Genomic DNA, 13,113 nt, shown 5'->3' on the forward strand with positions numbered 1-13,113 from the left:
GTTAGGATTATTACTTGTAGTTTTAGTAGCAGTGAAAAGGTTATTTTGGGGTAAGGTCGTATATAGCAAACACTTATTTTGAGATAATAAGCAGGTTATTGAATGCATTCTTGACCTTAAGGACTGCTAAAATTGTTTGCTAGTTATTTCTGCAGCTTAATGTGGTCATATTTGTGTGTTTGAAATGCAGTTAAAACTAATGAAAGGGCTGTAGAAGACAGTGTTCTGGGTGCTGAGTTCTGAAGCAGAAGAACCAGTCGATATGAATGTCACAGATGTGGTCCTTGTGAAAAATGACTAATTCCCACTTTCTCTTAAGCAGCAAGCTTGGGCCACAGATGATGTAGCACAAATCTATGACAAATGCATGACGGAACTGGAGCAGCACCTGCAGTCCATTCCCCATACTCTGGCCATGAATCCTCAAGCTCAAGCATTACGCAGCCTCCTGGAGGCTGTGGTGGTCGCTCGGAACTCCCGTGATGCCATTGCTGCGCTTGGACTGCTGCAGAAGGTGTTAACAATTCTGCCCCCAACTGGCCTCGAGTCCATTGCTTGTTAGGCTTGTCAGTTGTCTTGTGGTGACTTCGTATCTTCATGAGTCCTGTGGAGCTTGCTTGGTGAATGATACTGAATGAATGCTGTCTTTAGAGATTTAGTAGATAATGCTGGAAAAGGGCTCCATTCACTTGGTATGGTGTGTGCTGTAGCTGGGCTGCTGCAGGAAGAAGCGGATAGAGAAGTAGAAAGCTGTTGCAGCTGGGAGTAGTTGTTGATTTGAAGATGGTTTGGAGGCTCGTAAGATGTTTGAACTGCCCTTGTATGTGGGTAGCACTGGGCTTTGTGCTGAATTTACAGCAGCACAGATTTGCTTCATTTTTAGTGGTAACTGATAACCGGTGGCGCAGTGGTTAAAGACGCCGCCTTGCAACACTGGGGCCCAGAGTTCGAGTCCCCCCGGTGGCGCAAGTGGTAGAAGTGCCGCTCTGCTACACAGAGGCTCGAATCCTGGGGGCTGGACTCGATGATCTGTAAGGTCCCTTCCAACCAGCACGAAACTATGAAACTATGAAAAGCATGTCCTCATCTGCCCATTCACTCCCCTCTCCTGCTGGACAGGGGGAAGATAGAAGGCAAAAATGACTTGTTCAGAGCGATGATGACAACAGGGAAAGAAAAGCTGTGTGCACAAACAAAGCAGAAATGAAAAACACTAAAACTAAATAGAAGTGCATCCCATCAGCAGACAGATAGTGAGCTTCTTCCTGGAATTCAGCCTCAGCGAGCGTAACAGTTGCTTGCAAAGACAAGCATTACAGTGACTGCCTTCCCCTAATCATCCTTTCCCTAAGCTTTTAGCACAGAGCATGATGTCACACAGCATGGAATATTCCTGTGATCACTTTGTGCCAGCTGTGCTGGCCCTGCGCCCACCCAGTCTGTTGTGTACTACCAGCCTTCTCACTGTGGGGGAGGCAGAATGGGATGGAGAAAACCATAACACATTGGACAGACTGTTCAGCAGCCCAGATATTGTTGTCAACACTGTTTCAGCAGCAAATCTTAAACTTAGCACCACATGGGCTGCTATGAAGAGGATTAACCCCACTGCAGCCAGACCTAGGGAGCTGTACCAGGTGGGGGGTGTTGTGAGCTCTGTGACGTGAACTGGCATCAGTGCCTGTGTAGTAACTTCTATTTCATACAGATGACTGCTGACTCAGAGTGCAGCAGCTCATTGTCTAAAGAATCTGGAAGGTGTTCTCTGTCAGGCTCTGTACATGTTCCTTCACATAGTTTCCCATAAGCCATACACTGAATTGCTTCGTAGGAGGCTTTGACTTGTGCAGAAGCTGTAGCAGAAACTGACAATGACTAAAGTAGTTATTTGCATGACTGCTGAATCTACTGAACGGTAACTTCAGCTGATGTGGTTTATGTAAGGTTTGGAAGAGGGCTTCTTTTTTCCTCTGCTAACAGGTTGCATCTATTCTAGGCTGTAGAGGGCTTACTGGATGCCACCAGTGGGGCAGATGCTGACCTCCTGCTTCGCTACCGTGAGTGTCACCTGCTGGTGCTGAAGGCTCTGCAGGACGGCCGTGCGTATGGATCTCCATGGTGTAACAAGCAGATTACTAGGTCAGTTGTGACACAGCAGAGCTATGATGTTGCCTTTCCTATCTTTTGGCAGGTACTGTGTTATTCTGAATTGCTTGCTTGTTAATTTGGGCACACAAAGTAGTCTTCTTAATGTTAAAAGTAACTAGAGCTTCTGTTAATACAGATTCATCCTAGAACGTGATAGAAATCTGTCATGGATTGAAGCATTGGAGATGCTCTGCTTTTTCCCATCTCGTGGAGACTCTCCACATGCTGTCACAAATAATGTGACATAGCAAATGCCTGCAGCAGAAGCGCTTGTGCTTCAGCTGAACAGCTATGCCACTTTGTACCCACAAGAGGGGCTTTGGCCAGTAGTGTAGGGAACAAATGTTTGACCCAAAGCACAGAATGCTCCAGAAGAGATCTCTGGGGCAAGTAATGAGTTGCAGTGGGTTGCAGAGACTCTCAAATATTTGTTAGACTAGATCTGCTTCGTTTAAATTGTGTAGTTTAAGTACATTTGTGAAAAGAAATTGAATTCTTTTAGGTGCCTGATTGAATGTAGAGATGAGTACAAGTACAACGTGGAAGCTGTGGAGCTGTTAATCCGCAATCACCTGGTTAACATGCAGCAGTATGATCTTCACCTGGCACAGGTAAAGAGAGCCTGCTTTTTTGGAGGGGAAACCTTACAAGTCAGTCTTAAGAGTGGTGGTCAGCCATAAGGTGAATGGTTGAACTTCATGATCCTAATGCCTTTTTAATTTTGGCAGTCAATGGAGAACGGCTTGAACTATATGGCTGTGGCATTTGCCATGCAGTTGGTGAAGATCCTTCTTGTGGATGAGAGAAGTGTCGCCCATGTAACAGAGGCAGATCTGTTCCACACCATCGAGACACTCATGAGGATTAATGCTCACTCCAGAGGGAATGCCCCAGAAGGGTGAGCCTGAAATACCATGCAATACATTATTTCTGTTGTGCTCATTTATGATTTGAAATATCACATAGTTGGCATCAGGAAATCATAGAGCTTTAAACTTCTTCTGTGGCTGTGATCCCATGTTGGTTTAAAATGTTTTCTTAATAATTACCATGGTACTGTGAGATACCCCCTGAAATTCCAACTTTCTCAGATCTAGGCAGTGTTGTCACCCTTGAATTTTTAACTCTTATGTATTAACCACGAGATATTAATCAAATTATACTAACTCCAGTGCTCCAGCCAGGCCCTTTAGCATTGGCATATCAGAATCTGAGCCTTTAGGGCTTTCCAAGTCCCCAAAAGTGAAGCTGTTTGTACTGCATGCGATGCATGCGATGCTTCCCTACATCATTTCATGGGTTGAATGATGTCAGTGTTGTAGTTGCTTTTTGCCTTTCCTCAAATGCATCTGCTTTCAGGACTTATTGCTGCTAGTGAAGAAGACAAAAAGGTTATAAGCCTGTGGAATTTGCTTTAACTATATTTGGTGGAGCTTCCAGTTTGCATACCTTCTTGGGATGGGGGGGAAGAATTCTAACCCTGCTCTTACTCTGATCTGTCGTGTTAGGTTACCTCAGCTGATGGAAGTGGTCCGATCAAACTACGAAGCAATGATCGACCGTGCTCACGGAGGTCCCAATTTCATGATGCATTCTGGAATTTCCCAAGCTTCTGAGTATGATGATCCACCAGGTCTGAGGGAGAAGGCAGAATACCTGCTGAGGGAGTGGGTGAACCTCTACCATTCGGCTGCAGCGGGCCGCGACAGTACCAAAGCGTTCTCTGCGTTTGTTGGACAGGTAGAGCTATTGGAAAGAAAGGTGCTTTTTATTCAACATAAGTAGGGTGTGATTCCCTGCATTTTAAAGCAGTTGTAACCAATGTTAGACATCTTCTTTGAAACTTGCAGGTGTATGACAGTTGGCCATCAAAGTTCTGCCTTCCTTTGAAGTTTAGTAGAAATCTCTGTCCTTTGGCTGGTGGTGTTCTTCAGATATTCTGGTGCTAAGCTGTCCACTCAGGCCCAGGGTTTTGATACAAGTCCAGTGGGATAAGAAATTCTAGTGAGGTACCTGTTGGCAGTTGTCGCATGCTATCTAATGAAGCTTGACTAATGTTGCTCCTTGTGAGTAAAAGCTCTGGGCAGTCTACAGAGTAAATTACCAGTAGAGATGCAGCTGAATTGTTTCAGATCATGTGAACCTGGGCATCTTTTCTAACTGGAATTCTTAGGGAGGAGAAACTTGAAACTTCATTAGTTAAGGTGGAATCTAAATCTAAACATCCAGCCCCTCCAGCAGTTCACTCTGGGGCATCCTGACGGGTGGGATGAGCTGTGCATCTGCCATTCAGCTGTGACTGAGAGGAGATACACAGTAAACCAAAATGTGGGGCTGCAGCTCCCTGTGTACCTGCAGTCATTGTCCTAAAACTGTGTTCCTAGTCACTGCATGAGTGCAGCTACAAGGAAGCCCCTGATTTGTTCTGTTGCTATTGTTTTATTTTTAAAATTCAGTGCTAATATTAAAGAAATGAGTTTTTGCTGCCAGTTTTAGCACTTCAAGCTTGGAAAAATGCTTAAAGACCTTTATTGCTGCAGCGTTTCTTTTTCTTAGTTGCCTTACGTGGCTTGTAGCTGCCTTTGTTACTCTGGTTTCTTACTGCAGAACACCTTCTCTGAATGTTTTGTGTTAAACTGGCTTCTTTAAAGAGATTTTACCTCTTAGTCCCATCTCATGTGACCCCATTTTATGCCATAACAGTACACTGTAGTACAGTATAGTGTATAAGCATACTCCTAATACTCAGTGCACTTTTGCCATTCCTCACTGTTTGACCACTCTTTGCTTACCTCTTCAATATTTCATCAGATATGAAACAGCAAATACATACATGGAACTGGAGTATTCATATCTAATTTTTTTTTCCTTTCAGACATCGGCTGTGGTTTTAAAAGAAGCATTTTGTAATAAATGTATTAAACAAAGTTACCTTAATCTGGTTACTTAGAGAGATGAGGCTTCCTTTGCATTAGGCAAGAAGTGTACATCTGTGAAGGCTGATATGAATTCCTTTCTATTTAAAAAACCCCACGACTTCTCCAGAAGTATTAACAGTTCTGTTTGTGATTGTGCTGCTCTTATAGCCTTTTTTTAGTGCAGCAGGAGTTCAGAAGATGCTTTAAAGTAAACATAGAAATTCCCTTAAACATTCGTTTAAATTAGATTTTTATAATACTGCGGGTAACAAAGAAGTCCCATGATATGTGTGTTATTATATAATAATTTCCCCAAAAGGAGGGAAAAACTCACACCCAACCTATCTCTGCATGCCGTGTCCCGTAAAGAAAGCTTATTATGCCCATGCAGTTTGTTTGTACGGGGCATTGCCACAAAGTAGTGATGGTTCCTGAGCTGGTGGCTGAATTCTGCCCTTCCCACAGCCTGTGCTGCCCTATGTGGGCTCTTGAAGGCCCAACAGACCAAACTGCTGCTGCCTTTACTGCCCTTGATGTAAAGTTTAGTTCTGGTAGCAGAACTGATACTAAACGGGCTTCTCAGCTCTGCTGATGTTTGAAACGTTTTTAAGATCAAAGACTATTTGGGAGCAAATGACCTTGATAAAATCTGGTACCACCATCAAGTTGCATTGAAAGCGCTCACCTCGGGGAAGAATATGCTTGTTAAAAGTATTTGAAATAAGTTGTTGGATAAGTTTCTTGTGTTTAGAGCTCTGAGGGTTTTTCCTTTCCCTGACAGATGCACCAGCAAGGGATCCTGAAAACAGATGACCTGATTACCCGCTTTTTCCGGCTTTGCACTGAAATGTGTGTTGAAATCAGCTATCGTGCTCAGGCTGAGCAACAGCACAACCCTGCTGCCAACCCCACCATGATCCGAGCCAAGTGCTACCACAATCTGGATGCCTTCGTGCGGCTTATTGCACTGCTGGTGAAGCACTCTGGAGAAGCAACCAACACCGTTACGAAGATCAACCTGCTGAACAAGGTTGGGAACTGACTTTGTAGCCCTTGCACCTAACATGAATAATGGTGTGTGCTTTGGCTGGCATAGATACGCTTAATGTGGGTTACTGCTAAGCTATCAGATGGGGACTTGAAGGTGTTGGTCACTGAACCAAGAAACTGAGTGGAGTATGAGGTTGCCAAGTGGCTTTCACTCAAAGATTTCTATCTGACCTGCACAGTTATTCTTGCTGTCATCACTGAATTGCGTTGCTCTCTTCAGGTTCTTGGTATTGTGGTGGGAGTTCTCCTGCAAGACCATGAGGTTCGGCAGGGCGAGTTTCAGCAGCTTCCTTACCATCGCATTTTCATCATGTTGCTGTTGGAATTAAATGCTCCTGAGCACGTGTTGGAGACCATCAACTTCCAGACACTCACAGCTTTCTGGTATGTATTTGATCTCAGTATTTATCCTTTCCTGGTAGGATCAAGATCTTATTTTTTTCGTCTAAAGGCTTATCTGACTGTTCTGTGTGGTGGCTTAATCACACTCAGAATAACTGGTTCTCCTTAGACTGTCCACTTGCTTGTTGTAAGGAAGGTCCATGTTAAAATGAAGCTGAAATACCTTGCTTTTTAGGGCTGTGTATGTTTTTGCTCAATGTTATGTAAAACAGTCTTATTGCTGCGCACCTCTAACCTGCTCTAACTTTTCTTTCAGTAACACATTTCACATCCTGAGGCCTACAAAAGCTCCAGGTTTTGTTTATGCCTGGCTGGAACTGATCTCCCATCGGATATTTATTGCAAGAATGCTGGCACATACACCACAGCAGAAGGTGTGGCTGCAGTTCATCTTCTCTGAAATAAAAAGCTCACCCAGAAGGATGCCTGGTGTGATGCTGTCACATCTCCTGAAGTGCTCTAGTAGCATGGCTGTCCTGTTTTTGTATTCACAGTAACAACTGCATGGAGGAAAAGCTTGATGTCAATAAGCTGTTGAGTATAGGGTGGTTGGAATTTAACAAACTCATCTTTGCCAAAGTCTGGAAGAGCTGTAGCTTAGACTGAGTGCTGTCATCTCAGTATGGTGCATTGAGTGTTGAGGGAAAAGCCCATAATTTGCAATGCACAGCTAAGCTCCTTGTAATGAGCTGTGCTGCTGTCACTGCTAGAGCTAGTAGGAGGACTTAAGTTGGGATCCAGGTTTATATGAACACTCTACCTAATTATAGCTTTGAACTAAAGCTTGCCTCTCTTCACTGTACACTTACCTCTTGCTGTTTCTCTCCTTTGCAGGGTTGGCCTATGTATGCCCAGCTGCTGATCGATCTCTTCAAGTACTTGGCTCCTTTTCTCAGAAATGTGGAACTCACCAAACCTATGCAAATTCTTTACAAGGTAAATATGTGTAGATACACAATAGGTGCTTCCAACCAAAATCTTCTGAAAGTAAAATTGGAGTGGAAAAACATATTTTGATAGAGAAACAGTATTTACTGTTCTGTCAGGGTTTGTTTTTTAGTTAGACATGTACCAGGTGGGCCTACCTTCCTAGATTGATTTCTTTCTGTTAATGAATAATAACCACAGTAATGTAGAAGGATGGTTTTGCCCCAAGCTCTTGGGCAGATTCAGCTATTTGGGACCTCTTATATTGATACTAAAGCTGCCGTGTTTTGTTTTGCAGGGCACTCTGCGTGTGTTGCTGGTCTTGTTGCATGATTTCCCAGAATTTCTTTGTGACTACCATTATGGGTTCTGTGATGTCATCCCACCTAACTGTATTCAGCTAAGGAATTTGATCCTGAGTGCCTTCCCACGGAACATGAGGCTTCCAGACCCTTTCACCCCCAATCTAAAGGTAGGACTTGTTGCAGTTGGAAGCATAAAACTTGCCTCTGTGCTGGATTGGTTTTGCTAGCAACAAATCTTTACCTTGCCTGCAAAACAGATGCAGATTCAACCTGTAAGGACAAGCTGTTGAGACTTTTATTACTTGAGAACTGCATCAATGAAAGCCTGCCTTTAGCATAAAAAGCCAGAGGGCTTTTCTGAAGGGAAACTGGTGTTGTGGTGTCCCAGGACTGATCTGTGGTATAGCAGCAAGGGCATCTTTGTCATTGCAGTAACAGCTCATTATTTGAAAGCTCAGCTAAGAAGCGTTAGAATTTTGTTCAGCACCTGTTGAGCTGTACAAACATTTCATGCTCTGCAGGATGCATGAAGCCTTGAGTTCAGTTATGTAATTGTCAGAGAACTGGTATATCTGAGCCCTAAATCAGAGTTATCGTTTTTAATGAGAAACGGACACTGTCCTAACATAATGAGATAAATTAGCATTCTGAAGCCAGCCTCTTGCATAATGTGGACAGATGTTGAGAAGAGTTGATCTAATTAGTGATCTAAATAGATACTTGGGCATACACTGGTTTCCTAACGATGGAAAGATTGTGGCTGCACAAACTTTCTCACACTGCCTTGACACTGATCTGCTTTTGTGATTTGTTCCTTGACCAATTGCTTATGGTGTGTAGCTGACTGGGCTTTCTCTTAATAGGTGGACATGTTGAGTGAAATTAATATTGCTCCACGAATCCTCACCAACTTCACTGGAGTGATGCCACCTCAGTTCAAGAAAGACTTGGATTCCTATCTCAAAACCCGTTCTCCAGTCACTTTTTTGTCTGACTTGCGCAGCAACTTACAAGTGAGTGGTTTCTGAGGGTGTTGGATTTAAGAAGTGTTATGAGACAAATGATCTTGTTGGCTGAGTCACCTTCCTTCCTAGGAGGAATTCTCTATGTAGCAACCGTGCTTTCCTGGCAGTAGAAAAGCCCCTGAAAATGCACTTCTCCAAATACTTAACTCCCAGGTTAGGGAGAAGAAACAAGTACTTCCATCAAGAAGGAACTGAGATGGAAACAGGAATGTTGGTTGGTTGGTTTCTGGGTTTTTTTAGCAACCATGAGCTGATCTAATCTAAAAGCAGCTGATTTTATCTACCTGAGCTAACACATTCTTTAAGTGAGAAATAAGGGTATCTAAACCTTGGCCTTTTCTGCTTGTGTGTCTCTAGTGCATTGTTGCAGACCATAGAGAAAGAATGTTATCAGAGCTGACTGTGTCAAGCTCAATGTTGTCCCCTACCAGATAAAAGAGTTCTGTGGTTTCCATCACATGGTTCCAGCACTGTTTGCCCAGGCCGTTGTCTGATATTCAGCATTTTGAGTATCAGTTCAAGTTGACTGAACTTGATTGCAGGTGTTGGGTTTTTTTTTTTTGTTTTTTAGAATCTAAACTTTGACTGCAAGTGAATTCATAGTCGGCAGTTCTTGAAGTCTGTGGATCTGCATGTTAATGCTCTTGGGGGAAGAGTGCACAGGGAAGGGAGGATGATTAGCCTAAAGCCCAGTTCTGAGCTGTTAGCCAGCTCTACTCATTGAGCACATCACATGGTAGAGCTTACGGCAGGATTCAGGACTGAAGGTGGCCTTCCTCTGGGAATTGCTCCAACATAAACCTTCACGAGTGCTGGCTGCTTCAGGCAGCCCATGGCTCAGCTGGTGCATTCAGATTGCCTTTACCTGCTCTTTTCTTCTTCCAAGCAAGGGAGCACAATAGTTGTACTTGTCTGTCAGCACTTTACTGGTGCTATGTAGCATACAGAATGCTTTGAATTGGAAGGGACCTTAAGGACCATCTGGTTCCAACTCCTGCCATGACAGGGACATCTCCCACCATAGCACGTGCCCATAGCCCCATCCAGCCTGGACCTGAGTACCGCCAGGGATGGGGCAACCATTGCATTATGAATGGGTAAATGCCAAATAGCATTTGTGGACATTAAGTATGTTGCCTTCTGTATAAACAAGGAGATCTGGATGCTGTTGTTGTACATGCTGTCCCTGAAATTACTGAAGGAACATAGAACGTTAATGCTTTTTATATCTTTCCCATTAGGTATCAAATGAACCTGGCAACCGCTACAACATCCAGCTGATTAATGCCCTGGTGCTCTACGTAGGTACTCAGGCTATTGCGCACATCCACAACAAAGGCAGCACACCCTCCATGAGCACCATTACCCACTCAGCACACATGGACATCTTCCAGAATTTGGCAGTGGACCTGGACACCGAAGGTGAGCTGGTTTGTCGTACCTAACTTAAAGCAGATTGAGCTACAAGAAGTGCAGATCTGCTAGTGAATTCACTGCAAGTAGTGCTACATTAAATACAGGAGCAGTATTGAAACCAAACGCTCAAGGGAATAGGAGATTGGTTGAATGAAGAATTACTACTGCCCCACCAGCTGGAGTTGGAATTTCAGTTTTTTTTCCTGTACCTGGATGGGGGTGCACTTAAAAACCTTAACTTTGGCAGTACTGTTTGTTTCTTTTCCCTCTTGCATTCGGAGCAGTGGTTGCCATATGTGCTCACAACTCTTCCTCTGCAGGTCGGTACCTCTTCTTGAATGCAATTGCCAATCAGCTCCGATACCCCAACAGTCATACCCACTACTTCAGCTGCACCATGCTTTACCTGTTTGCAGAGGCCAACACTGAGGCTATCCAGGAGCAGATCACGAGGTGAGAGGGAACACATTTAACTTGCCTGCATTCAGCTTCTTCCTTTCCTTCCTTGTTTTTTTTTCAGACCTTTCTGTTCTAACTGTTTTGTTCTTGGACTGCAGGGTTCTCTTGGAACGACTGATTGTAAATAGGCCTCATCCCTGGGGTCTCCTCATTACTTTCATCGAGCTGATAAAAAACCCAGCATTTAAGTTCTGGAACCACGAATTTGTTCACTGCGCTCCAGAAATTGAGAAGTGAGTATAACTTAATATCACTAAAGCAGTGTATTTTAAGCTGGTGCTGAGTTATACCTTGAGATGTTGGTGTTTCACAGTAGAAGCAGCATTTCTTGCCATAAGAGGAGGAAACAGAACCTAAAAGCAGAATGCAAAGTGGTTACTGGAAGTCACAACAGGCTGCTATGAGAGATGCTGATTATTATTTTTTTTCCCTGCCCTTTTCACACATAACATTGCAGAGGAGATCCTGGAGATCTTCTATAAAGGTAGTGGAGCTGGGAACAGAGCTGCCATCAGTATCATTGAATCACAGAATGGCTTGAGTTGAGAAGGCCCACAGTGCTCATTCAGTTCCAACCCCCTGTTGTGTGCAGGGTCACCAACCAGCAGCCCAGGCTGCCCAGAGCCACATCCAGCCTGGCCTCAAATGCCTGCAGGGATGGGGCATCCACAGCCTCCTTGGGCAACATGTTCCAGTGCGTCACCACCCTCTGGGTGAAAAACATCCTAAGATCCAACCCAGACCTCCCTTGTCTCAGTTTGAAGCCACCCCCCTTGTCTTATCACTGTTCACTCTCGCAAACAGCCGTTCCCCCTCCTGTTTAAATGCTCCCTTCAAGTACTGGAAGGCCACAATGTGGTCTCCCTGGAGCCTTCTCCAAGTTAAGGAAGCCCAGTTCCCTCACCCTTTCTTCATAGGAGAGTAGAGTGCAGTACAGAGGGCTCAGAGCAGCCTGCTGCACTGTGCATGTGCTGTTCAAACACTGCTCTTCTGTGTTCTTATGGGGACTGAGCCAAGCATACTGCATTTCTGTGATGCAGTAGCACTGCAGACAATCAGAGCCTGGCTCCTTTGCCCACACGTTTGCTAATGCACATGCAGTTGGGAATATTGCACCTGTGGTGTCATGCATTGTATTGGGTTCTAGGTGGGGAGCACAGTTAACAACTAATACTGCTCTGCTTCTGTGTTCAGGTTGTTCCAGTCAGTTGCACAGTGCTGCATGGGGCAGAAACAAGCCCAGCAAGTAATGGAGGGGACTGGTGCCAGTTAGATGAGCTGCATCTTGTGCTCTAAATGTGCCAGCCTGGAGGCCCCTGTCCCATCGACCGACAGAAGAATCTGTAAGGCTCCTCCTGACCTTCCCAGCTCCCTTGATTGGGTACATACAACCGACCTGGGGTGAAAGTCTATGGGCACGTTCCAAAGTTTGAAACGAATTTGTGACTTTTGGCCAAAATTCAGAAGATGCTGTGAATATCATTTTGAACTAATGTAAATACAAGGAACAGAAACGTTTGTCTGGACTTTCTGGGTTTGTGCAAAGTGTGTAAAAGGCAAATGGGGAACTGGTGCCTGTCCGGCTTGTAATAAAGGGGCAGCTGCTGATGCCAAGTGCTTGTCTGGGGCAGACCTCCTTGTCCTGACATTGCCAGACTCCCAAAGAATATTGAAAAAGCCAGTTATATTATTATGTAACTTATTTTTTTTTTCTTTATGTGGATGGGGGACCTTTAAATCACTCAGTTGTTTTACAGAAAAAGAAGGTGGATACGTTTGGAATATGGGAATACTATGGAGGGGGTGGGGGAGATGAGGGAGGGCTTTAAGATTCAGCGTTGTTTTCCCCTTTCCTCCCAGTGCTGACAGAGCCATGTGGCTGTCAGAACGCCTCCTTTCTGTTGGGAGGAGAAGACACACCTCAGGCCCTTTGGGAGAGGGTCAGCTGTTTTTAGTAAAGAAACCAGAGACCAGACCTACAGCTTTCCTTTTTGTTATCTCCTGACACCTGTAAATTTTGGAGAAGGGCGGGGGGGGGAGGGGGACTGAATGCAGACCTTTCCCTACCCCGTGACAGTATAAGTTTGTAAAAAAAAACAAAAAAAAAAACCACAAAAAACCAAGAAAAAAGATAACAAAAATCTATATTAAAAAAAAAAAAAAAAGGACCAATACAGCCCATTTTGTAAAAGGATTTTGAATGTTTTGTAAAAGTATTGGTCCGCGTGTTGTATTTTGTAGCCTTTCTAGTTCCTTGGGCTTTAGTTCTCCCACTTCTTGTATGTATGCATACTGTAGTTACACATTAAAGTCATGACATGCAGCGCGTGCCACTGTGCTTCTTCTCTCCACTTCCATCCTACCTGGCCAGTCGCTGTCTTTCAGTATCTCTTTTCAGCCACCCAGAACTGGCAGTTCTCCAGTGTATTTTGGCCGCTGCCTAGTGAGGATTGTTTGCTTCCA

General features: G+C 44.3%; 1 protein-coding gene and 1 long non-coding RNA gene across 11 annotated transcripts in view; one reads left to right on the forward strand and one right to left on the reverse strand.

Annotated features, from left to right (window-relative positions):
- CNOT1 (CCR4-NOT transcription complex subunit 1) overlaps nucleotides 1-12,815 on the forward strand; it is a 47,907-nt gene extending 35,092 nt beyond the window's left edge. For 4 of the 10 annotated variants that reach the window (XM_015873577.2, XM_015873580.2, XM_015873579.2 and 1 more), the window contains exons 35-49: nucleotides 320-514; nucleotides 1,997-2,139; nucleotides 2,651-2,759; nucleotides 2,877-3,046; nucleotides 3,657-3,909; nucleotides 5,848-6,096; nucleotides 6,337-6,500; nucleotides 6,775-6,892; nucleotides 7,353-7,454; nucleotides 7,744-7,917; nucleotides 8,614-8,763; nucleotides 10,017-10,197; nucleotides 10,512-10,644; nucleotides 10,749-10,883; nucleotides 11,845-12,815. In XM_015873577.2, the coding sequence (XP_015729063.1) occupies nucleotides 320-514; nucleotides 1,997-2,139; nucleotides 2,651-2,759; nucleotides 2,877-3,046; nucleotides 3,657-3,909; nucleotides 5,848-6,096; nucleotides 6,337-6,500; nucleotides 6,775-6,892; nucleotides 7,353-7,454; nucleotides 7,744-7,917; nucleotides 8,614-8,763; nucleotides 10,017-10,197; nucleotides 10,512-10,644; nucleotides 10,749-10,883; nucleotides 11,845-11,923 (2,355 nt within the window). In that variant the 3' untranslated portion in view covers nucleotides 11,924-12,815. The remainder of the gene's footprint in view (nucleotides 1-319; nucleotides 515-1,996; nucleotides 2,140-2,650; nucleotides 2,760-2,876; nucleotides 3,047-3,656; nucleotides 3,910-5,847; nucleotides 6,097-6,336; nucleotides 6,501-6,774; nucleotides 6,893-7,352; nucleotides 7,455-7,743; nucleotides 7,918-8,613; nucleotides 8,764-10,016; nucleotides 10,198-10,511; nucleotides 10,645-10,748; nucleotides 10,884-11,844) is intronic. The other 6 variants (XM_015873582.2, XM_015873586.2, XM_015873585.2 and 3 more) reach the window with 4 other exon arrangements.
- On the reverse strand, nucleotides 6,837-7,737 carry LOC107319066. Its single transcript, XR_001557635.2, has 3 exons — nucleotides 7,604-7,737; nucleotides 7,328-7,499; nucleotides 6,837-7,018 (listed from the first exon to the last, which is right to left on the reverse strand). It is a non-coding gene; the product is annotated as an uncharacterized LOC107319066 (long non-coding RNA).
- Nucleotides 12,816-13,113: the final 298 nt, after the last annotated feature.

The sequence above is a fragment of the Coturnix japonica genome, chromosome 11 (assembly GCF_001577835.2).
Source record: "Coturnix japonica isolate 7356 chromosome 11, Coturnix japonica 2.1, whole genome shotgun sequence".
NCBI classification, from domain to species: domain Eukaryota; kingdom Metazoa; phylum Chordata; class Aves; order Galliformes; family Phasianidae; genus Coturnix; species Coturnix japonica.